The sequence below is a fragment of the Herpailurus yagouaroundi genome, unplaced genomic scaffold (assembly GCF_014898765.1).
Source record: "Herpailurus yagouaroundi ecotype Mexico unplaced genomic scaffold, PumYag 202, whole genome shotgun sequence".
In the NCBI taxonomy this organism is placed as follows: domain Eukaryota; kingdom Metazoa; phylum Chordata; class Mammalia; order Carnivora; family Felidae; genus Herpailurus; species Herpailurus yagouaroundi.
The window spans coordinates 8,651,923-8,677,931 of NW_024412433.1; the positions used below are offsets into that span (position 1 = coordinate 8,651,923).

General features: G+C 39.6%; 1 protein-coding gene across 1 annotated transcript in view; it reads right to left on the reverse strand.

Annotated features, from left to right (window-relative positions):
* The window catches only part of PSMD1 (proteasome 26S subunit, non-ATPase 1), a 96,464-nt gene extending 75,021 nt beyond the window's left edge, over nucleotides 1-21,443 (reverse strand). Inside the window, exons 1-9 of the mRNA XM_040450730.1 lie at nucleotides 21,268-21,443; nucleotides 16,635-16,678; nucleotides 15,938-16,011; nucleotides 15,590-15,759; nucleotides 13,161-13,366; nucleotides 10,435-10,578; nucleotides 7,209-7,435; nucleotides 2,488-2,548; nucleotides 1,215-1,343 (exon numbers count right to left, since the gene is read on the reverse strand). Coding sequence (XP_040306664.1) covers nucleotides 1,215-1,343; nucleotides 2,488-2,548; nucleotides 7,209-7,435; nucleotides 10,435-10,578; nucleotides 13,161-13,366; nucleotides 15,590-15,759; nucleotides 15,938-16,011; nucleotides 16,635-16,678; nucleotides 21,268-21,283 — 1,071 coding nt within the window. The 5' untranslated portion in view covers nucleotides 21,284-21,443. The remainder of the gene's footprint in view (nucleotides 1-1,214; nucleotides 1,344-2,487; nucleotides 2,549-7,208; nucleotides 7,436-10,434; nucleotides 10,579-13,160; nucleotides 13,367-15,589; nucleotides 15,760-15,937; nucleotides 16,012-16,634; nucleotides 16,679-21,267) is intronic.
* Nucleotides 21,444-26,009: the final 4,566 nt, after the last annotated feature.

Genomic DNA, 26,009 nt, shown 5'->3' on the forward strand with positions numbered 1-26,009 from the left:
GTCGGACGCTTAACCGACTGCGCCACCCAGGCGCCCCTGGATAATTCGTTATAAAGATTAAATAGGTAGTTTATAAACACAAGCAAGTCAGAGTTTTATCTGTAGTCTTGAGATCAGTAGGTTTTAGGTAGCAATTTAGGTAGTAGATTTTCTATTTATTGGTTTCTGAATAGTTTAATTTGCCATTTCTTTTCAGCATCTTGTCTAAGGTCTCCAAGGTATCAGGCTAGCCTAGAGAACAATGCTGCATCTCTTCTCACTCTGCACCTCTGGCAGTAACCAAAGGGATTTTGTTTATTTCTAATGAGACTATATTATAAAGATTAGTTTCAAAAAACTGTCATAAATACAAACTGTGTAACTGTGTCCATCTGACATTTATAATTATTAAAAATTTGAGAAGTATGATTACATATTTCAGTCAAACAACTGTGTAGTATTGAAATAGTATATAGCTGTAAAAGAGGAATAAATGACTTTATCAAAAGCTACTGGGTAGATAAGACAGGAAAGGGAAGAAAAATACGTAAGTTTTTTCGTATGAAAACATTTTCTTGAACCAGATGAATATATTATCTATTCAAAGATTAAAATTAATCCTACTGTTAGGATCAGTATCTCAACAAACATTACACAATATCAAAAACCTGTACACTCAAGCAGTTTGCAGTTCAATGGGAAAAAAGACACATAAACAAACTGCATCAGTGCTCTGATTGGGCCATTCGTCCAAGTGCTACATGTACATATTAAAAAGTTAACTAAAAAAAATTAAAACAAGGAGCACCTGCGTGGCTCAGTCCGCTAAGTGTCTGATTCTTGATTTCGGCTCAGGCAATGATCTCACGGTTTGTGAGTTCTAACCCCAAGTCAGGCTCTGACAACCTAAAGCCTACTTGGGACTCTGTTGTCTCCTTCTCTCTCTGCCCCTCCCCTGCTCACACACTCTCAGAAATAAACAAATGAACGTTAAAAAACAAAACAAAACAAACCACTAAACTTCCCAATGAATGTGAAACACAAAAACAGGAACTCAATTTTAATTTCCTTTCTTCTCTCAACAAATTCAAGAATTTCTCTCTGTTATTCTTTTTAAGTTACTTTCTTGATTAGAATAAAATGCAACAAAGTATTCAATAATAAATAAGTATACATACTAATAATCAACAAAGAAATAAATACAAGAAAGTCTCCATTATAGATGAATTTCCTACCTTTGTGTTTTTTAGAATCATGAGATCTGTGTTATTATTTCGTATTAAAAACTGTAGATGTAACTCAATAGCCATTTCACCACTTAAAATTTTAATCATTTTCAAAGTCTGGTCCTTGGGCTCTGGACTCTGCCAAAATAAACAAACAAGAAGAAAAATTCATATATTACTGATATCCACCAATTGTGCTTTAACAGCCCTAAACCAGTGAAATTCACAATCCATACACAGAGCAAAACTTGTATTTTAATAGTAGGATCTAGAATACTCATGTATCACTTATTTGAAAGAATATTTCTTTAATAGCTACCACTGAAATATGATACCAGTTTAATGAAAGAATATAATTCACTCTGAAGAAACTTCCAATGTAAAATTATTTTAATGTTAAAAAAAAAACCCAAACTGTAAAAGAATGACTACTGATGATATGCAAGGAAAACTATTTTATACAGAACACCTCATAGTTTAGGTGAGAAACTGCCTACTCCAAACTGGAAAAATCAAAAACACATTTAACCAACGCATATATATGATCTCATCAACTACCAAGCTATCCAGGTAAGTAATAGTTGACATTTATATACCTGAGTATCAAAAATCAAAAGTCTTGGTGGAGGAAACATTTACATCCAACAGACCACTGTTCTAATACTTACCCCATTCCTCCATACACCATGAATATTAAAAATAACAAAGACAACTAAAGTACCCTGCCCCGTCTACAACTAAGTTGTCATTTAGTTGTTAGAGGCCATACTTTTTTCTCATCCTGTGACAAATAATTCAGAGTTATTCTAGACAGAGGTCAATCTTTTGTATGGATCTAAGGATTTGCTTTCTTCTAAGTTAAGCACTTTCTAGGGTCAGTCTTTAAAATTTTACTTTTTTTTTTTAATTTTTTTTTTTCAACATTTATTTATTTTTTGGGACAGAGAGAGACAGAGCATGAATGGGGGAGGGGCAGAGAGAGAAGGAGACACAGAATCGGAAACAGGCTCCAGGCTCTGAGCCATCAGCCCAGAGCCTGACACGGGGCTCGAACTCCCGGACCGCGAGATCGTGACCTGGCTGAAGTCGGACGCTTAACCGACTGCGCCACCCAGGCGCCCCTAAAATTTTACTTTTTTACAGAAGATCTATTTTTATAAAATAACTTTGGTATTAAACTTAATATTAAACCAGTAACAAAGACAGATATATAACACTTTAAAATAACTTACAATATAATTGTATGTTAAATGGTAACCTCAACTTCAAAAAACACACTTACCACTTCTGGTGTCTTTCCTACAAGTACACTACCTGGCTTTTCTTCTGTTTCCATTGAGTCACTAAAATGAAGAGAATCAACAGTTACTAATCTGATAAATCTTTTCTGAATAGTATGTATAGGTAACTAGTTATCAAACTAAAGAATCTGAACCATGTTCAAATAAATATTTTGCAAGGAAAAAATGTTTAATTACCTAAGTATTTCCCTTAAGAAACAGAGACGATTCTATTAAGATGGAAGCAGCCCAGTGATTTAATTTCCTCCAAATAAATTCATAAAACCACACAACTAACTAGGTTAGCACAAACAACAAATACAACAAAACCAGATGACAAAGCACCCACCAAACTCCTAAAACACAGCCAGGTGGAGATACACCATCACCAGCTACAACACCAGTTTGAAGTGAAGCAGCTGAGGACCCCAACGACTCTGAAAAACAACCAGCCAATACTCCCTTCTAGGCGAAAGCATTTCAATGGGGATAAAATGCTGGGTACAGAATCCAATTACCATGGCAGAAAGAAAGAAAAAAGAAAGACCAAATAAAAGTGAGAAAGTAAGGGGGATTGGGTGGCTCAGTTGGTTGAGCATCTGACTCTTGGTTTTGGCTCAGGTTACGACCTCACAGTTTGTGAGTTTGAGACCCGCATCAGGCTCTGCACTGGCAGGGAGGAGCCTGGTTGGGATTCCCTCCCTCCCTCCCTCCCTCTCTCTCTACTTCTCCTTCCTCATGCTGTCTCTGTCTCTCTAGAAAGAAATAAACTTAAAAAAAAAAAAAAGCAAGAAAGAGAGTTAAGAGATCTCAAGTTGTAAGATACCATTTTAAAACTCAGTAACACAACAGAAGAGGAAATTCTAGAGAGCAGTAAAATTAGAAAAACTATCCTAAATAAGCCTCCTTTGCAAAAATTTAGGAAAACTAATTTCAGTAAAGACAAGCTACTGACAAGGATCAAAGTTAAAACACATATAATATTAAAAGAAAAAAATTATTTCAAAACAGGTAAAAGACATTAATAAAATTATACAAGATATAAAAGAATAAAACATACCAGAATTAGATAATTCAGAAATGAAATTATAAAACTGGGGGGAAATTATAAATGAAGGAAGCAAAATAATAATTTCAGAAAATTAATTCAGAGGAAACATAAGACCAGATAAACACAAATCAAATAAAGGAGAAGGTATGAAAGAAAAAATTTAAATTAACAAGAAATAAAACAAATGCCGTTCCCCTAAGATCAGGAATGAAGGATGTTCACTCTTATGTCTACCCAGTAACACTGGAAATCCTAGCCAATGCAGAAAAACAAGGGTGGAAAAGTCATGAAAATTATAAAGGAAGAAGTAAAATCGTTTCTATTAAGGTAACAGGATCTCTATGTACAAAAGTCTATAGAAGGATCTATAAAAAAAAATTACTAGACCTAATAAGTGATTTAAGCAAGGTTGTGGGATTCACATTAATATAAAAAAATCAACTGTATTTCTACATATTAGTAACAAACAAATAGAAGTTGAAATTTAACATACCACTTACAATAGCATCAAAAAACATACTTAGGAATTAATTTAAGACGTACAAAATCTCTGAACTAAAATCTATAAAATGCTGCTGAGAAAATTTAAAGAAAACCTAAATAAATTAAGAACAAAACTATGCTTATGGATTGTAAGACCCAATATTGTGAGGGTCTCAATTTGTTCCAAATTGAAGAGATTCGACACAATCCCAACCAGAATCCCTTCAGGCTTACAGAAATGCAAGAGACCCAAAACAATCTTGGTGGTGAGGAGAGAAGGGAGGTCATAACTGTATGTCTTCCACTGACCTGATTTCAAGACTATAAGCTTTAGTAATAAAGACACTGTTTCCTTATACTGGTATAAGGAAAGACAAATAAATGGAAAAGAATAGAGAAATCGATCCACATATCACATGTCCAAGGTTCCAAGGCAATTCCACAGGGAAAGGACAGTCTTTCAAACAAATGCTAATGGAATTACTAGACATCCATGTTTTTAAACAAACTCTTTATTCCTGACACCGTATTACAAACCTTAAACTATACAGTTTCTAGGAGTGTGGCAGAACAGCAGAATACCTTTGTAACTGTGAGACTGACAAACAATTGCTTAGATTGGGATCCCAAAATGGAAAACAGGATTATAAAATATAAAAACTTTTGGGGTGCTTGGGTGGCTCAGTCAGTAAAGTGTCCAGCTCTTGATTTCGGCTCAGGTCATGATCTAACGGTTCATGAGATCGAGTGCTGTCTTGATAGTATTCTTTCTCTCCCTCTCCCCACTTATTTATTTAAGTAAACATTTTTTTTTTAATTAAAAAAAATTTTTAATGTTTATTTTTGAGAGAGAGAAAGAGTGCAAGTGGAGGAGGGGCAGAGAGAGAGAGGGAGATGGAGACACAGAATCCCAAGCAAGCTCCAGGCTCTGTCAGCACAGAGCCCAACACGGGGCTCAAACTCATGAACTGTGAGATCATGACCTGAGCCGAAGTAGGACACTTAACCGACTGAGCCCCAAATAAATAAACATTTAAAAAAAATAAGTAAAAATTTGTGTTCATCAAAAAATACCACTAATAAAATGAAAAGATAAGCCAAAGACTGGGAGAAAATGTTCAAAACAATGTATCTGACAAATTACTTGTATAAAAATTAACAACAAAATATCACTTTATACCACTAAAATGAGTAATATTAAAGAGACTGATAACATCTGATGTTGGCAAACAAACAGATGGAATGCTAATACATTGCTGTTGGGAGGGTAAAATGGGCAACCATGTTGGAAAATATTTCGGCAGATTCTTACCAATTTAAACATATACCCTGTGACCCAGCTATTCTAATCCTAGGTATTTACCCAAGAGAAATGAAAATATTTGTCCACAAAAAGACTTGTATAGGAATGTTCTAGTAGCCTTGTTTTGAAACAACCCAAACGTCCATCAGTATAAGAATGAATAAACAAACTGTGGTATATTCATACAATGAAATGCTGCTCAATGATAAAAAGAAATCAGTTACTATTTCATCCAAAAAACACAGATATATAGAACATGTTCAGTGAAAGAAGCAGAAACAAAAGAATACATGCTATATGAACCATTTATATGAAGTTTAAGAACTGGCAAAACTAATCTATTCTGACGGAAATCAAACCAGTGGTTGCCTCAGGGGCAGTGGGTTGACCTCGAAGGGCACAGGGCAAGTTTCTGGGATGATAATACAGATGATGGTTATATGGGTATTTACACTGTCAGAACTCATTGAACTGGATCATTAGGATATGTGTATTTAACAGTATTTAAATTATCATTCAATTAAAAGAAAGAATTGAAGGGGTGCCTGGCTGGTTCAGTCAGTTAAGTGTCTGACTCTTGATTTTGGCTTAGGTCATGATTTCACAGTTGGTTTGTGAGATGGAGTCCCAAGCTGGGCTCTGCACTGACAGCACGGAAGCTGTTTGGAATTCTCTATCTCCCTTGCTCTGCCCCTCCCACAGTTGCACATGTGCTCTCTCTCCCCAAATAAATATTTCCTTTCAAATAAAAGAAAGAGGGGCGCCTGGGTGGCTCAGTCGGTTAAGTGGCCGACTTCAGCTCAGGTCGTGATCTCGCGGTCCGTGAGTTGGAGCCCCGCGTCGGGCTCTGTGCTGACAGCTCAGAGCCTGGAGCCTGTTTCAGATTCTGTGTCTCCCTCTCTCTGACCCTCCCCTGTTCATGCTCTGTCTCTCCCTGTCTCAAAAATAAATAAAATGTTAAAAATAAATAAATAAATAAAAAGAAAGAAAGAAAGAAAGAAAAGAAAGAAAGAAAGAAAGAAAGAAATGAAGAGCTGAAAAGGATTCAAAAGAAATGAGAAATACAGAAGATGGGCAAAGAAAATCCAACTTACATATTAACGATAAGCCCCAAATAAAGAAAAATAAAGGGCAGAAAACAAATACTAAAAACTAAAATTCAAGAAAACCTTACTGAAGCAGGACTATTTCTAGTGTTTTTGAGTAATAGTAAAAAGGCCACTGAGATCGGAGGGCAGTAAGTAAGGAAGAAAGCAGCAAGAGATGAGTTGAGGGGTATGGAGAGGACAGATCATGTATAACCTTGAAGGCCATGTTCAAGACTTAGAATTTTATATGAAATGTGTTCGCCAAGTACTGGAGATTCAAAGAGTTGTGACATTTGTTTCAGAAAAATAACTCTCACTGCTGTGTGAACTTTAAAAGGAAAAAAGGAGGCATAAGAAAAACATTTAAACATTTTAAATAAGTGGTCTAAATGCATAAAAAAATACAGTAAAATAAAATCTAACATTGCATCAGCCTAAGATAAATGTATATTTAGTTCTAATAAAAGCACAAAAAGCTGGAAATGTTTACTTCCCAAATACTAAAATCTAGCCCACCTAACCTGAGATTGTTAATTTACTTGGTTAGATAGCACACATGCAATTAGCCCTCCCCGTCAGTCACTTCCATTTCTTTCCAGAAGAGTTCCCAGTTTTGATTTTCCTTAATGTACCCAGCACAGTGCAAAACAGAGCAATAGCCTTAATAAGACTTTACAATCTATGAAAGCTAATTCTGAAAATAATTCTTAGACTACACGGTCGATGAATATTCCACCTATTCTCAAAATGAAATAAAGGCTGTCCAATTAGTTCTGATGCAGAAAAAGATACTTATACCTGTCTTTCTCTGATCCTGGGACAGTACCCGTATTGGTGGATCCAGGCACAGAAGCAATAGGGGTGCCAACAGTTCGAAGATTCTGGATTACAGATGACAAAAACTGCTGGCTAGCACTTTCATACAAATCGAAACAAATCTGATAAGCCATCAGGAGGTTGTCTTCCTTGACCAGTTTTTCTAAGATATCACTCACGGCCTGAGGATCATCTAAGAAAATTAAGCACTGAAATGCAGATAAAAAACAATTACATAATAATCGAAAACTGTGCATACAAGATACTTAGAGACTGACGAACAGTTGATAATAATACAGGAAACCTGAAAATATAAACACAGGCAAACCAGGGCAGATAAATTGTTCCGGCACTCCATTTCTTTTTTCTTTTTTTAAATTAATTTTTAATTTTAATTCCAGTGTTAGCACTCTATTTCTGATCCTGGCACTAGACAAATTTTTCCTGAAAACGGCATCTGCTTTCCATAAGAAAACCCATACAGATCATACTCACAGCTCCTAATTACTGTATCTGGCAATTAGCAGTACTTAATGACTGATAGGTAAATGAATCTTGGATTCTTCAAATCTTATCTGTATATTATTGTCAAGTGCTCCTTAATTTGAATTTTCTGCTTAACCATAAATTGTAGGAGTCATTGATTCATTTAACACATGTTGTATAGTGCTGGGCCAGAACAAGGGGCACTGAAATGACCATTTTGAAGTATTTCTCTTATCACTCTTACAATCTGTCATGTTTTAACAAAATTATCTAATAAATTTAGGATTTTTTTAAGAATTCAATTAAAATTTTCTTGTTCCCTTAAAGTAGCAAATAACTAATTTCAAAATGGACACATTAACCAAAGTTAGAATTAAGTTACAAATTAAGAATGAAAATAATGGAGGAGCACCTGGGTGGCTCAGTCAGTTAAGCATCCAACTCTAGAGCTCAGCCCAGGTCTTGATCTCAGGGTCCTGAGTTCGAGCCCCACGTTGGGCTCAGCACTGGGCGTGGAGCCTACTTAAAAAAAGAATAGGAAATAATGGGGCTCCTGGGTGGCTCAGTCAGTTAAGCATCTGACTTTGGCTCAGGTCATGATCTCACGGTTCTTGAATTCAGGCCCAGTGTCGGGCTCTGTGATGACAGCTGGGAGCCTGGAGCCTGGAGCCTGCTTTGGATTCTACGTCTTCCTCTCTATTTGTTCCTCCCAAGCTTGCGCTCTGTCCCTCTTCCTCTCTCTTTCAAAAATAAACATTTAAAAAAAATTTAAAAAGAATAGGAAATAAAGGAAATAAGATAAATAAAATAAATAGGGAAATGGTTAAGTAAGGCAAAGTACATCCACTAAATGCCTACTGCACATTCAAGAAAGTTGGAACAAGAGTTTGTGAAGACTTAAATATGGAAAAATGTTAAAACTGAAGGATTTATATAACTGATAACTGTTTGCCTCCAGAGAAAGGAACTTAGGAGCCAAAGGAAAGGAGTGGGAAGACTTCTCCCTGTATACCCTTTGGTTCCTTTTTTTTTAATGCTTATTTATTTTTGAGCCAATGCGAGAGACAGAGTGCAAGCAGCGGAGGGGCAGACAGAGGGAGACACAGAATCCGAAGCGGGCTCCAGGCTCTGAGCTGTCAGCGCAGAGCCCGACGTGGGGCTCAAACTCATGAACCGTGAGATCATGACCTGAGCTGAAGTCGGACGCTTAACAATCTGAGCCACTCAGGCACCCCACCCTTTGGTTCTTTTTAAATTTTGAATCGCATGAATGTATTATTACCTGTTCAAAAAAAAATGTATTTTTGAAATGTAAAATAAAGTTTTAAAAAACCTTGAAAGGACAAAAAATAAAACAACTACAAAGAAATAAAATTGCCTCTGAGGAATAAAACTGAAATACACAGGTGAGCATAAGACTATTGTTTCTCATGTACGTTTTAAAACACAATTATTTAAAAAACAAACACAAACAAACAAAACCTATTAAAAACTACTTAGAAGCAAACAAAACTCCAAAAAGCTATACAGGGAAAACTGAAAGGAAATACACTTAAGTGCTGCCATTGGGTGATATATATGATTTTTCTTCCAGCCTTTTCTGTGTTTCAAACTTGCTTCAAAAAGCATTTAAAAAAGGATACATTACTCTAAATTTTAAAAACATATAGATGATGAAATTATATGAGAACACATTATAGTGACAAAGTAACAAAATCTGTGATGAAATGCTATGCTCTAAGCAGAATACAAAAATTGATACAGTATGACAATTGTTAAAAAGCAAACTCATGCGCTTCCAGTCAATAAAATACAGCCATTTAAAAGAAATGTGCTAATGAGTGAAAGAAAAACATCTATGCATTATCTTTGAGAAAAGGCCCAGGGAAAGGGAAAGATACACTTTTCATTTTCTGGGCCATCTGAATTTTTTAAAAATGTGCAAGCAAATTCATACATGAAGAGGGGAGCCTGGCTGGCTCAGTCAGGGAAGTGTGCAGTTCTTGATCTCGGGATTATGAGTTTGAGCGCACACTGGATGCAGAGATTACTTGAAAATAAAATCCTTTAAAAATTTTCAAACATAAAAAGAGATAAAATATACCCAAATGTGTTGGCTGTGTTTGGGTAATAAAACCAGAGATCGTTTACCTGAAATTCTTTTTAGAATGACACAACAAAGGTAGTGTTTTTATCTTTTCTTCTATCTTTCATTTTTTTTAACCTAGTTTTCAAATTTTCCATAAATGTTTGGAATACTTTCAAAATGAAAAAGAATACAGGGGTGCCTGGGTGGCTCAGTCGGTTAAACATCCATCTCGACTTCGGCTCAGGTCATGATCTCACAATTCTGCACTATCTGCACAGAGCCTGCTTGGGATTCTCTTTCCTCCTTTCTCTGTCCCTCCCCTGTCCGCGCACACACATGCTCTGTTTCTCAAAATAAATAAACATTAAAAACAAAAAAAGAATACATGGGATGCGTTGTAACAAAAGTTTTTTAGTTTTTTAACATTCAGTTTCTTATCAGTAAAAAGGAATATAAGCATATACCTTATCTTCACAGAGCTGTTGTGAAAATCAACTCAGATACATGTATGAAACCATTACAGTAACATAAAGTAATGTAATGTGGTAAGGTCTAGCCCACCAATGCAGCATAAAGTAGTGTGACATAAGGTAAGGTAACATAAAGTAATACAACGTAATGTAATGTAAGTACCTGACAAACATTGATGAAATCGGGTTTCTCCAAATTCATGTAGATTTTCACTAGAACCCTTAGTACCTTATTCCGAAACTGTTTATTCTGCATTAAAGACATGCAGAGCTTGAGGCTATAGGCTAGCATTCCTGGGACATCATTCTGAAAGAGATCATTTAAAGATATATCATTATCTGGTTACTGAAGTATTATGTTTATTTAGAAATCAAATTATTTTAATCTACATTCTTTAGTTATTTTAAGCAACCAAAGATTTATTTGCTACTTAAAAAGCAAAACTTAAAAACAACCATTTTAAGCGGATGCCTGGATGGCTCAGTTAGAAAAGCATGCAACTCTCAGGGGCGCCTGGGTGGCTCAGTCGGTTGAGTGTCTGACTTCGGCTCAGGTCATGATCTCGCGGTCTGTGAGTTCAAGCCCCGCATCGGGCTCTGTGCTGACTGCTCAGAGCCTGGAGCCTGTTTCGGATTCTGTGTCTCCCTCTCTCTGACCCTCCCTGTTCATGTTCTGTCTCTCTCTGTCTTAAAAATAAACATTAAAAAAAAAAAAAATTATTCAGTAAAAAAAAAAAAAGAAAAGCATGCAACTCTCGATCTCAGAGACATGAGTTTGAGCCCTATGTTGGGTAGAGAGATTAAATAAATAAAACTGAAACAAAATAATTGTTTTTAGGGGTGCCTGGGTGTTTCAGCCAATTAAGTATCCAACTCTTGATTTCAGCTCAGGTCATGATCTCACAGTTCATGCGATCAAGCCTGCAACAGGCTCTATGCTGATAGCATGGAGCCTGCTTGGGATTCTCTCTCCCCCTCCCCCTCCCCCAAGCTCTCTCACACATGTATGCATGCACTCTCTCTCAAAATAAACTTTAGAAAAGTTTAAAAAATTAAAAAGTAACCATTTTAAATAAAAATCTTTAAAAGGGGCGCCTGGGTGGCTCAGTCGGTTGAGTGTCTGACTTCAGCTCTGGTTGCGATCTCACGGATAGTCAGTTCGAGCTCCATGTCAGGCTCTCTGCTGTTGGCACAGAGCCGATTTCAGATCCTCTATCCCCTTCTCTCTCTGCCCCTCCCCGGCTCTCTCTCAAAAATAAACATTTAAAAAATAAAAAAATAAAAATATCAGAGCTATATCATAAGTAGTAAAAGCAGGTACTGTTTCATAAAACCTAAGTTATATCCATATGTATACGTGCACTGGGATGCAAAATAAGATGCATTTCTTACTGAGCTTTGTTCTTGATTTGAACATGTCACCCCTTGACTTTAAATTTTTACTTGCTCAACTGCCTATTCCCCTAATGGTTTGCTCCATCTGGTCAGAAACTCTGTTGGTCTTATTTGCCACTGCATCTCCAAAGCCTAGAATAGTTGTCTGACATACAGGAGTCAGTCAAAAAATATTTGTTGAGTGAATGAAAACAAATTCTGTTCACATGAAGACAAGGAGAAGCTACAACTGCACAAAAATGAAACAGTATAAAACAAGGTCCAATTCTTTTTTTTTTTTTTTTTTGGATTTACTTTGATGGTTGCAAACTTTTTATTTTATTTATTTATTTATTTATTTACTTACTTACTTACTTATTTTTAATATATGAAATTTATTGTCAAATTGGTTTCCATATAACACCCAGTGCTCATCCCAAAAGGTGCCCTCCTCAATACCCATCACCCACCCTCCCCTCCCTCCCACCCCCCATCAACCCTCAGTTTGTTCTCAGTTTTTAACAATCTCAAACAAGGTCCAATTCTATCACACAAGGTTGCTCATTCATTTACTCGTTTAAACAAATCCTATCACACTGCTGCTAAACACTGCCTCTGGCTTTGGAGACACAGTGGTGAATAAGGCACAAAGTACCTGTCCTTATGGAAGTTATAATCTAGTGGCGAAGACAGATGTTAACTACCAAGTAACACAATGAGTTAATTACTTTAATAGTAAACCCTATGAAAAAAAACACAAGGCTCCAAGAGATTAATAAAAGAATTGGAGCTAGTCTGCAGTAGGGGTTGAGGAGGTATGGGTGCTGGGCATCGATGGATCTGTAAAATAGTGACAGTTGAGCTAAACTCTGTATCTTGTACAGGAATAAAACAGGTAAAGAAAGGAAGGAACATTTTTGGCAGAGGCAGTATTTCTGGTAAGGAGAATGGGGCAGGGTACATCTAGGAACTGAAGTGAGGTTAAACTGGCTGGAGAACAGAGCCAGCTTATGGCGACAGGTGGTTAGGCAGGCCAAGTGGGCATAAAAATCAATGCCCACTTAACTCAGTCTTATACCTTCCTGACCACTTCCTTACACTAACTTACTACAAATGTTGTAATTACTGCAAAACACCCTCAAACAAGAATCTAGTGTGTAGTATTTAACCATAATAATATAATTACTGCAAAACACCCTCAAACAATCTAGTGTGTAGTTTTAACCATAATGTAGTTTTAACCACATTTATTATTATGTGATATGAATGTGATACGAATTATGTGATACGAATTATGTGATACGAATGTGACAGGATAAAAGCAGGGATTTGATGACCACAAAACCTAGCCAAAGTTCATATATATATACATGAAAATAAAACATTTGGTTAAAAAGCATCTTATTATTTCTAAACTAGATTTTTTTTTCACTACCCTTGAGGTTTTTAGTTTTAACGACTTGCTTTGCTGATTCCCCATTAATAACAGTCTCTAAAATCACATCATGTACCTACCGACTCCAGTATAGTCTTCTCAAAGACGTCCAGTCTTCGTGTCTCCAGAGCAATGCCAATAGCTTGCTTATACTTGTGATCATCTAGACATCGCTGGAACATTTTATTTACAATTCCTTCTAATCTCTGGTCAATTGGTTTTTTTTCTCCTTCTGGCAAATCTGCATTTTCCACACATTGTTTGGTGTAGTGATCAATGCATTTTGCTATGAAGAAAATAAAATAACGAATCACCTTATAAACAGGACTGAACTACTAGAAAAGAGAAATGCCTGCATTTATAATCATAAAAACTCATGGGATAACTATAGAGTAATAAGCAATTTTCAAAATTTATGGGATAACTATAGAGTAATAAGCAAATTTCAAAAATTTTAAATTCTAGAAGTTATATATTCAAATTAATATTGTTCCCTTCAAAAGTTATACTGGAGGGCTTACACACTAATTCCAGTAAGGCTGATGTCATTCACTATATTTCTACTTTGTTACTATATTTTAACCAAAATTATACTCTTCAACTTCACTGTGCTGCTTATTAGACAGAATTGGCTACAAGTGCTCTTTCACTTTCAAAAACAAATATTTGCTATCATTGAGGATATTAAAAAAGACCTACTGTAACAATTATCACAGAGCAATAAATTATTAGACTTCTTCACGTTAGTAAAACAGTAGAAACCATGTCTAAATCATCTCTTTAAAATAATGGCGGGGGCGCCTGGGTGGTTCAGTAGGTTAAGCGTCTGACTCTTGCTTGTGGCTCAGGTCATGATCTCACGGTTTGTGAACTGGAGCCCCATGTTGGGTTCTGCACTGGCAGGGTGAAGCCTGCTTGGGATTCTCTCTCCCTCTCTCTCTGCCCCTCCTCTACTCTCGCTTTCTCTCAAAATAAATAAAACTTAAAAACATGAACGCAGAATTCTAGTTACAACATCAGAGACGTTTGAAAGTATCCCTTTGGACCACCTTGTGCAGCACTTCCCAATTTCTGAGAAAGAATACCAAATCTCTCCTTTTAAGGGTTCAGGTGAATAATGCAGATCTCTTCTAAATCAGCAATTCAAAAAAATACCTACACCGCACACTCCTGAGAAAACACACCCTTGGGCTCTCTCTATAACTATGACTGAAAACTTGATATTCCTACACTTGCCTGGAGAGTATGCAGTCCTTTTTCCATCTATTAGATCAGTTTCCAATCGCTTTTTTAAAGTGACACATCTTTGAACAAAACCTTACATAGTTATAATTCAATTTACAAGATAGAGAGCCTAAAGCCTTGCCAGTGTCCTACCCCCCCACTTCAAAAATAAAGAAACAAATTAGAAAATGATGGTTTCTAGTAGAAACAGTATGGACTCTGAAGTGAGTAAGCCTCAGTTTTAAATTCTGACCCTCCTATTTAATAGCCCTGTGTCTTTATCATCTCGAAACCTGAGTTATAGCGCCTTCCTCACAGGGGAGCTGTGGAATAAACCACACCATGCAGAATGAGTGGCACAGTGCCTAGCACAATGAAGGCAGTCAATAATGGTTTCTGGGGGCGCCTGGGTGGCGCAGTCGGTTAAGCGTCCGACTTCAGCCAGGTCACAATCTCGCGGTCCGTGAGTTCGAGCCCCGCGTCGGGCTCTGGGCTGATGGCTCAGAGCCTGGAGCCTGTTTCTGATTCTGTGTCTCCCTCTCTCTCTGCCCCTCCCCCGTTCATGCTCTGTCTCTCTCTGTCCCAAAAAAATAAATAAACGTTAAAAAAAAATTAAAAAAAAAATAATAATGGTTTCTGGTATTAGAAACAACTCTATAAATTGCTGTCATTTAATTTGTCACTCATAATAATCTGACTGAACTTTTTCATGCTACAGAATGCTCACTGGAGTAGCAATAAGCATAATGTAAGATAACTATCTTTGTGTTGATTAGGCAGTTTCTGAATAATTTATCAGATTAATTCTTAAAATGTTTTGTGAGGTAGGCATCTTCATTATTACTGTTACTAATGTTACTGCTCATTATGTCAAAAGATAATAAAGCACAAAACTGGAAGGCAGATCTAAAAACTCAGCTTACATAAAATTATAAGATTATAAACTTCCAATTAAAATCAAATTTGGCAGGGTGCCTAGGTGGCTCAGTCAGTTAAGCATCCAACTTCTAGTTGTGGCTCAGGTCACAATCTGACAGTCTGTGAGATCAAGCCCTGCACAGAGCCTGCTTGGGATTCTCTCTTCCCCTCTGTCTCTCTGCCACTCCCCTGCCCTTGCTCTCCTTCTCTCTCAAAAACTAAATAAATAAACTTAAAAAAAAAAAAAAAAAGATTAAGAATTAAATTTGGCAAGAGCAAGAAGTAATCGGAAAAAAAAAAATGTTATGTGCACTACGGCAAGAGAGAAGCCAACAAGATAAAGCCTTACCAGATAGAGAATAATTACCTATAATAGTCTCCACGTATTCAGAGTTATCATTGACATTGAAGAGGTCACCGGCTCCAAGTGCATAATTCAGAGATTCCTCAAAAGCCCCAAGGTGATAAAATACTTTAGATGCCACTAAGGCTGCAAACTGCCGACTCCGGAAACCTTCATCTTCATACAAAACTTCTCTGAAAGAAATTTGGAAGTATGGGCAATCTTAAACTGTGGTTCTTCTCAAAAATCCCAAATCTAAATATGTTTAGTAGCAGCAAATTTCTAAAGGAATCAATAAGCCATATGATCCACATCCACAGAGATTAGTTGATCTACTTGAATCCAGTTTATAGAAATAAAATAATTTCTTACATTTTATCTACAGACTCAGAAATTTCTGCCCAGAAATCATTGACAACTGCATTCAATTTGTGTAGTGCAAATTCCTGTAGAAGATAAAACCAAAATTCAATTTTGAGAGAGACTTACAATTACATTTTCTTAAAAAAAAAAAAAAATGTTTCCAATAAATCAGTGGCCAAATTCTCAGTCACATTTACTAAAATTTTTACTATGACAAACACAAAAATTAACTGACTTATGTTGTCTCTTAGGTCTACACATTTCCTTGGTTTTTAATCATAAAACATCAGACTAGCCATAGGTCATTCCTTACAAAGTTGGAATACAAAGTATATACAAAGTTGACTATAACTCTGGACATAAATGAATTCAGGTGTGTAGAGCCTCTTAACATACATTCCAAATTTCAATCAAATAAAAATAATTTAAAAATATGTGACACACGAGAATCAATTTTTTGTGCTTTCCTTTGATAAAGAAACAAGGGTGAAGGGAGTGTTCTGGTGGCATATTGAGAATTATTTACTTTAGCTTTGTTAAATGAACAACTGCTATTGCCAAAATACTGTCCTTTGGGGTTAGATTTGAATGGGTATAGACTGGGTAAATGGCTATTTTAAATGATGGGAAATACACAAATATCACTATAGCCAAAGAGTTTCACAGCACTCCTATTAACCCCAGTTAATTTTTCTTCAACTCGTACCTTAAGCTGTGGTTCTTCCTCATCCAGAAGAGAAATAATTCCAGCTATAAAACAAAAGGTTTATTGTGATAATGAAGTATATGCGAAGAAAGAAGCTACTGCTTATTCAAAAATATATCACAGTTGGAAAAAATAAGTATTTTTTGAGGAGTGACTTCACTACAATAATTATTTTTCTTTATATCTATAAATGCGTATATTTTGAAGTTTAAGAATTATGTTATCAAATCCTTATGATACCATGACACCACATATATCACATTATTTGCCAAATTCAATAGTTTTCTAAGTGTAGTCCTTGCATCCACAGCATTAGCATTACCTGGGAACTTGTTAAAAATACAATTCTTGGCCTCATTCCAGATCTACTAAATCAGAAAATGTGGGGGTGGGGTCCAGTTACAGGGCAACAAGTTTTCCTTGGGATACAGATAATGCAGTTTGATAATCACTGGCCTAGTTACTGATCAAGGGGAAACCTTCCCAGACAATTTGTTTGAGAACAAATTTATTCACACAAAATAAACCAACAGTTATAAAATTATTTACCAAAAAAAAAAAAAAAAAAGAGAGAGTAATCAACTCAACAGGGTAAAATACATCAATTATTTCAAGGCACCTCCTTGTTATCACAAGTAACCTAGAAGTTATGTGAAATGATGAGCAATTTGACTTGTTCTGAATTCTAAGTACCCAAGCACAGTGTTCCTCCTGTGACCCTGAAGTGTTAACATGAACACTGGAGAGTAAAGGAAACAACTAACCTCTCCAAAAGAATACACCTTGAAATACAGTCAAAGGGATTATTAGAAAAAATATATGGGAAATTACTGTCCTTAGACCACAAAGAAACTGTCTCTCAGATACAGGTTTTCCATGTAGGTCTTAAAATCATTCTGGAACACTGAGTTCAAACTGTGAGTTGATTAAAGTTGATCAAGACAACTTTACTTAGGAGATGTCGCCATTTTTAATTGGTGTCAGTCTGCCAAATAACTCCAGCAGTCTTTAGACAGCCATACAGGAAAGGATACAAAATATAGCCAACAAAATCACACCATGGTGCTGACTAGGTCATAATGCTATTCTAAAAGCAAAAAGTAAACAGAAAGAACTTCTTGGTACTCTAGTTTGGTAGGACAAGTCCAGAACAGAGAGGCTAAACTGACAGAGTGGAGAGAAAACAAATTAAAAAATGTAATGGGTGGGATTTTGAACTAGTGACGTGGGTAGCTGATAGACAAGAATGCTTTAAATGTGGAACAGATCAGGGGCGCCTGGGTGGCGCAGTCGGTTAAGCGTCTGACTTCAACCAGGTCACGATCTCACGGTCCGTGAGTTCGAGCCCCGCGTCAGGCTCTGGGCTGATGGCTCAGAGCCTGGAGCCTGTTTCCGATTCTGTGTCTCCCTCTCTCTCTGCCCCTCGCCCGTTCATGCTCTGTGTCTCTCTGTCCCAAAAATGAATAAACGTTAAAAAAAAAATTTTAAATAAAAAATAAATGTGGAACAGATCATGAACAACCGAACACTTCATCAACGTACTACAAATGCTACCCATTGCCCATCATCAATGATATGTCTGAACTGCTTTTACCAAAAGAGATAATGAATTTTTTACACTCTCCTATTTGGTTTCACTTATGACTAGCTTGTTACATGGTTATCCTGGCTTAGAAATACAGCCTTTGTTCATGGAACACAACTAAATCAGATACTCTACACTCCATACACAAATCTTTGTCATCTTAAAAACAAAATAGAATGCTCCTTTGGACAGGGGAGGGGAGATACACAAGGCATGTGAAAAGTTTAGCACGCTAGAAAAATCTCTCCTGCCCTAATAAAAAGTAAGCAGATACTATGTAACTTATCCAATCAGTTTATAGAAAACTTTGGATGTGATTTATAAATAGTGACGTATGTTCCAGTGGAAACAGCTTAAAAGTTGAAAGTGGCTGTCTCCAGGGATTAAGAAGAGGCAAGAGGAGTGGGAGGCTACTGTTTTAAAGCTTTGTAGCATAATTTCTCTTTCTGTGCCTATATTATGTTAAAAAAACAAAACAAAACAATTTTCCATCTCTCTCCTGTAACCACCTATCTTTCTATCTCTCCACTGCCTTTCTCTGCCAAATGGTTTGAAAAATGTAACAATCCACATTCACCTCTTATTCATCACTGTGTTCTTAGTGCCTAGCAAGTGAGTAGAGAAATAAACAAATGAACGGATGAATCCACACCAGAACCATGAAGCTAGCCTGTTTAGCACCTGGGACAGATCCTAAGCCACTGTGAGCCAAAGGACAGGAAATAAGGTGACAAAAGGTTTGGAGCAGAAGCTAAGTAATTCAGTAAACATAACAAATGATAGTAACAAATACACACTCACCACAAATATAGCACATCACCACAGTCTCAGAGTAGGACCTCAAAGGCCTTTATTCTTACCACCAAAAGGCTTAAATTCTTCCCATTATATTCCCACCAAGCGCTTTTTCAGCCTCCAAAACACTTTAGGGATTGATTTATTGATTTGATTAGCTGACTAATGATTTCTTCATTCAAGACATACTTGTGAACTTCTGCCATCTGCCTGACGGTGCTCGAAGAATTATGAAAACGACAAGTCTGTCGTCCAAAATTGTACCAGAGAGAAACCTATCAGGCAAGTAAACAAAGTAATCACAGGACTGCGATGAAGGGAGGTGACAGCCAAGGCGAAGAGAGGCAGGCAGCACGTTTTAACAGAATGATCAGGAAAGACTAACATTCGAACCGAGACTAAAGACAGAGAAGTTAAGGGAAAACTCGAGGAAAAAGAGTCTAAAAAGAGGGAAGAGTCCTCAGGTAGGAGAGAAACTGACATACTCAAGGAACAGAAAGGCCGGTAAGATTCGGATGCAGTGAGTGGTGTAGGACAAGGCAGGTATCCAGCCAGGTAAGTCTTGGGTTACAAGACTGGATCTGGTTCTAAACACAGTGGAAATCACTGGACATTTAAAGCCAGAAAGATGATATTGTGTGATTAAAGTTTGAAAAAAAAGGGGCGCCTGGGTGGCGCAGTCAGTTAAGCGTCCGACTTCAGCCAGGTCACGATCTCGCGGTCCGGGAGTTCGAGCCCCGCGTCGGGCTCTGGGCTGATGGCGCGGAGCCCGGAGCCTGTTTCCGATTCTGTGTCTCCCTCTCTCTCTGCCCCTCCCCCGTTCATGCTCTGTCTCTCTCTGTCCCAAAAATAAATAAACGTTAAGAAAAAAAAATTTAAAGTTTGAAAAAAAATACCCTGACTACGACAAGGAGAACGGAATGTATGCAGGTAACAGTGGAAAAACTTAATCTTCAGGCTGTTACGGTAACCCAGGCAAAAGAAAAGGCGGTCTCCGGAAAAGAAGCAGTGGTAGTGGACGGATGTGAAGTAGAACGAGGCCTACGTTCACAAATGGCAAGAGACTTCATGCTGATTGTACCTTTAGAGAGCCGGGACTGGAAAAACTCTTCCCTATTCAACTCAAATTCATCTCATTTGTATTCTTTGGGGGCAAAAGTCTGATTCCAGGTGCAGGTGACGGCTCTTGCAGTCTTTGAGAGTAGCTATTACGTCCCTGGGGTCTCCACCAACTTCTTTAAGCAATCCTCACAAATGCATGGTTCTGAGCTCCTTACAAGTTATTCTGATCACCAGCCTAGCTCACAACAAAATGCTTGAGGGACAAGCGTAAATAAAACAGGAGGAGAAAAGGGTGTGTAAGCAGGCAAGCAAACAAGGAAGAAAGAAAGGAAGAAAGAAAGGAAGAAAGAAAGAGAAAGAAATGAGAAAAGAAAAGAAAAGGAAAGAAAGAAAGAGAAAGAAAGAAAGAGACATCAAGGCTGTGGGCAGCTACACGCAAATCAATTTGTAGCAGGGGGCTCAAAAAATCGCCGCCAGACCTGTACAGCTTATCCCATTTCAAATGTCATTACCCGAATCTACATCTACAACGTTAAGCGTATGAAGCCTGCTCCGCACACCCGCGAATTCTTTGCTCAATGCAGAATGTTTACTGAGCACCTCGCCTCCAAACCACACAATGATTCGCAGCGTAATGCTGTCTCCGGGTGTTGTCTTCACCGCACACAAAAGTTGTCTGGGCGTTTTAACTGAATCCTCTTGGAATAGGCCCAGAAACCACCCGCCTCAATATAATTATCAGGAGGATGGGGTCAGAGCACTGGCAGGGAGGCCGCCTTATCGGCCGACCGCACAGGGGGACCGGCCCATCCTAAGCACCTGCGAGGAAGCCCTGGGATGGAGGAGACGGCCCCACAGGGCCGACTTCGGGAGGCGCAGAACTTAGAACCTCCACCGCCCCGGGGCCGGAGAAGGGCCCAGGTAGCTCCTCGGGACCGGGCACGGGGGTGTGACTGGGGAGGGATGCCCAGGCGGTCGAGCCGGCGCGATTCCCCCGAGCCCGAGGGGGACGCGGGGCCCTCAGAGAGGCCGGACCGGACTGCCAGCCCCCGGCCCGGGGGCTGGGCCGTGGGCAGCGAGGGGCCGCGCGGGCCGGCGCTCCGCCGGGAGGTGCCCAGTCACCGGCCCTGACTCAGCTAAAAGCCGGCGTGGCGGCTCCTCCCTTTCGGCGCCGGCTGCGGTCGCACTCACCAGCTGAGGTGATCATGGCTGCGTCCCGCACAGGCCTGCCCGCTCGCTCGCCGTCCCGGCCGCGCCGTGTATCTGTCAGCTCCGGGCCCGTCCACTCCGCCGCGCCTGCTCGCTCTCCCGGTGCGCTGCTCAGTCAGTAGCCTCCTCAGGCCGCCGGCTCGCTTCTCTTCCAGGACCCCGCCCGCTCCGGGGCTGCCCGCCTCCCCGCCTGCTGCTCGGCGCGAATTCTCCCCCGGCCTGCGGTTCTCTGCGCCCCGACCGCCGCCCTGGCCCTCGCTGAAGGGTGCAGGAGAGCTCCATGTTTTTCTTCAACCCTCCTCGAGGTTGGGCGCTCCCGCTGGGGCGCGGACACCACTGCGCACCTGCGATCAGGCTTCAGAATGGCCACCCCCAGAAAGAGGACCCCATCATCACCCGCCATTGCTCAGAGAAAGGGTGTTGCGGGCAGGTGCTCGCGGAGCTCGCAGCGCCACCTGCCGCCTGGGCGGTCTCTCTGCAGCATCCACCTCAGCCAAACCTTTGGCATCAGGGCAAAGAGCGTTTTCTTAGAGAAATGAGTTTCAAAAGTTCTTATTTTTTTTGTTAAAAAACACTTTTTAATGTTTATTTATTTTTGAGAGAGGGAGAGAGAGAGACAAAGTGCAAGTGGGGTGGGGGCAGAGAGAGAAGGAGACACAGAATCCGAAGCCGGCTCCAGGCTCTGAGCTGTCAGAGCCTGTCGTGGGGCTCAAACTCACCAACCGTGAGCCGGGGTCGGATGCTTGCTTAACCGACTGAGCCACCGAGGCGCCCCGAGTCTCAAAAGTTTTTAAAAAGCAGAACCCGTCTTCTAAAGAAATCCTCACAGAAATGCTTTATTGTCGTAATGAATCCCTAAGTATTCACTGCTTTCGAGTAAAATTAAACCATGAGAATTTTGTTTTACATTTAGAGTCATTAACACAGTACATTGTTTTATAGAAGTGTAGAAACATATACAGTGAAAATGTCCCAAAGGGAAAAAAAAAAAAAAAAGCTTTCCATTCTTGTTTCCACTTGCCTAATTCTTCTTTCCTCCAATAACAACAGGTTCTTGGTGTTTCATATACCTAATTTGAAATGGCAGTTGGGGTCCCTGTTTGCAGTCATACACCAGCTTCAATGGCCAATTTGCTTCAATAGCCAGTACTGAGAAAGCCTTGACAAAGGTTAGAGACAGATGGTGGCATTTTTAAGCCACTTGCCTTACATCATCAAGTTACTCATCGATTGGATAGCAGTTAGAAAAGATTATTTCTGAAAGAGAAAAATCAGGATTATTTCTGAGGCCTTGTGAAAGCAATGTAACCTACTGGCACAAAAATATTTTGCGATGCAATTAAAATTTGCTTGATGACATGTTGGAGTGTATGTGTGAATTTTTTAAATTAGTATTCTTAAGCTAAGCTTGTTAAAATATATCAAATATAACTATGAAACACTTTTGAAGACCCTATAGCTCAGGATGAAAGGCACTGCCCTGGGAAGTGTGCACAAAAAATAAACAGATGTCTGGGAGTATCATTTTACGGATGCATTTTGGCCAATCCCTCATATAAAGACGCTTGTATGCCCGAAACTTCTAGAGGAATCACAAATGTAACAGGTGATGTAAAGGAGTGAAGCAGTATGAGTATAATATTAGATCAGCATGATGGTGAATGGCAACTAACAGTGTCAGGGAGGCAGGAGGGCGTGGTGATAACTGTACTAACACGAAGAATGAGTGTCCCATTGAAAGAGAGCGGGGGCTGAGTAGCCCAGCGTTGCTGTGCAAAATGTAGGGCTGCTGTTGTGAAAGCTTATGACTTTTTAAATTTTTTAAACGTTTATTTATTATTGAGAGACAGAGAGACACAGAGCGTGAGCAGGGGAGAGGTAGAGAGAAGGGAAGACATAGAATCTGAAGTAGGCTCCAGGCTCTGAGCTGTCAGCACAGAGCCCGACATGGGGCTCGAACTCATGAGCTGTGAGATCATGACCTGAGCCGAAGTCAGTCACCCAACCAACTGAGTCACCCAGGCGCCCCTGAAAGCTTATGACTTTTGCAAGAAAAGCCAGAAATCAGAATTTCATATGAAATATGACTTTTTTTTTTAATTTTTTTTCAACGTTTATTTATTTTTGGGACAGAGAGAGACAGAGCATGAATGGGGGAGGAGCAGAGAGAGAGGAAGACACAGAATCTGAAACAGGCTCCAGGCTCTGAGTCATCAGCACAGAGACCGATGCGGGGCTCGAACTCACGGACCGCGAGATCGTGACCTGGCTGAAGTCGGCCGCCTAACCGACTGCGCCACCCAGGCGCCCCTGAAATATGACTTTTAAATGGTGATAACTTGGGGGCACTTGAGTGGCTGAGTCAGTTTAGTGTCCGAATCTCGGTTTCAGCCCAGGTCATGATCCCACTGTTTGTGGGATTGAGCCCACATTGGACCCTGTGCTGACAGCATGGAGCCTGCTTGGGATTCTCTCTCTCTCTCTCTCTCTCTCTCTCTCTCTCTCTCTCTCTCTCCCTCTCTGCCCCTCCCCCGTTTATGTGTATGCTCTCTCTCTCCCTTTCAAAATAAATTCTTAAAAAATTGTTTTTTAGTTTAAAAAAATGGTGGTAACTTGGGTGAAATGGGTGAAGATAGTAGTCAAAAGGTACAAACTTCCAGTTATAACATAAATAGGTCTATTAACCTGAAACTAATGTATAATTGTGTGTCAACTATACTTCAATCTAAAAAGATGTCCTGGGGATGTTACAGTATGGTGACTATAGTTAAAGATATCGTATTGTATATATGAAAGTTTTTAGAGTTCTAAACACAAGAAAAAATTTATACTGATACCCTGCTGGATGGTAACTAAACTTAGTGTGATAATCATTTTCCAATGTATACACATACCCAGTCATTATGTTGTATACCTAAAACTAACCACAATGTTACGTTATATCTCAATAAAAAAATAAATGTTGGCAACTAATTCAAAATGTTTTAAAACAAGAGGAGGGGTGCCTGGGTGGCTCAGTCAAGTTGAGTGCCCAACTCTTAATTTTGGCTCAGGTCATGATCTCACAGTGGTGAGATCCAGCTCCACGTGGGGCTCTGCACTGCGGTATGAAGCCTGCTTAAGATTCTCCCTCTCCCTCTGGCCCCACCCATCTCTCATAAAAAAAAAACAAACAAACAAACCCAAAAACAAAAACAAAAAACAAAACAAACGAGGAGGCCAGTCACCACCCCTGCTCTTCAAAGAGAAGAAATTCCCTGTGGGAGGACAATCATGTCTCTGGCTGGGATACTGTACTTGCAGCTGCCACAACCTCATCTGAGCCCTGTGGGAACCCTGTGAGGGGCTCCCTCTCCTCCTGGGGATTCTGCTTTTCCACCTGGATGGCTGTTCCAGGCCTTTGGTTTCTTCCTCTCCATTCAATTGTGCATTCTTTACTCAGGGCGATCTTTTCAAAACTCAACTCTGACCACTGCCTCTATTCCTTGAAACCCTCAGTCCTCATCCTGAGCTCTATTCTTATGCTTTGTTCTTCTGAGTTTCTTTCCGTCCATAGCCTTTGTCTCATTCCGCATTCTCCCTGTGAGAGATCAATGCCTCCCATTGCTATACACTAAAATAGATCCCTGCATGCCTGTCCTCTCTCTCGAGCACCAGACCCACACACGCACCATACATCTCTGCTAGATAATCCTTAACTCAACAACCTCAAAGCTCCATTCTTGTCTCCTGCCTTGATCTCAGTGTGGTGAAGGGCACCCAACAGCTACCGTAGCGGAGCCCTGGGGCGTGCACTTGACTGTTCACTGCCCCTCACCTGGTCTGTACCCGATCTGGTCAGTCTAATGTCTCTCACATTAGTGCAGCTCCATTTCCCAACGGTCTTGGCTGCCCCCTTTCTTTCCTGGCTGCAACAGCTTCCAACAGCTTTGACTTCCTGCTTACCATCTCATGATTCCCCAGTCCATTCTTCCCAGCCAGCCCAGAGCACAATCAAAAACAAGGAAGACAAGGACTCTCTCCCCCAAGACCTTCACCCAACCCTGCTTACCCTCAATCTTTATGTCCCAGAGTGGCCATGCCGCCATGCACCTCGTCTCTGACCTTGGTACTTGCTCTTCCCTCTGTCTTCCTCTCCCTCTCCCCCTCAGCTAACAAGCAGCTCCTCCTCTGGGTAGGCCTTCTTGACCACTCTACTATGTGCCCTCTTACAGACTTTACCCCACACAGTTAGTATCCTGTCTCCTTGCCCATGTTCCAACTGGACCAGGACCTTCTCAAGGGAACAAGCTACGTCTTATTCATCTCAGTATCACCTATAGTAACTAGCACAGTGTTAGGCACACAGTAGGTGCTCGATAAATGTTTGTTGAATGAATGGATGAACGCAGGGTCAGTTATTTATTGGCACAATGCTAGAACTCACACCTATGTCTCTCAAACCCTTGCCCTTTGCAAGATTTTTTTTTAAAGTTAATTTATTTATTTTGAGAGAGAGAGTGAGAGAGAGAGGGGAGGAGCAGTGAGAAAGAGAGAGAGAGAGAGAGAGAGAGAGAGAATCCCAAGCAGGCTCTGTGCTGCCAGTGCATAACTGGGCACAGGGCTCAAACCCACGAACCATGAGATCGTGACCAGAGCAGAAATCAAGAGTCTGATGCTTAACCAACTGAGCCACCCAGGCTCCCATCCCTCTCCAAGATTTGAAAATGAGATATATTTATCTT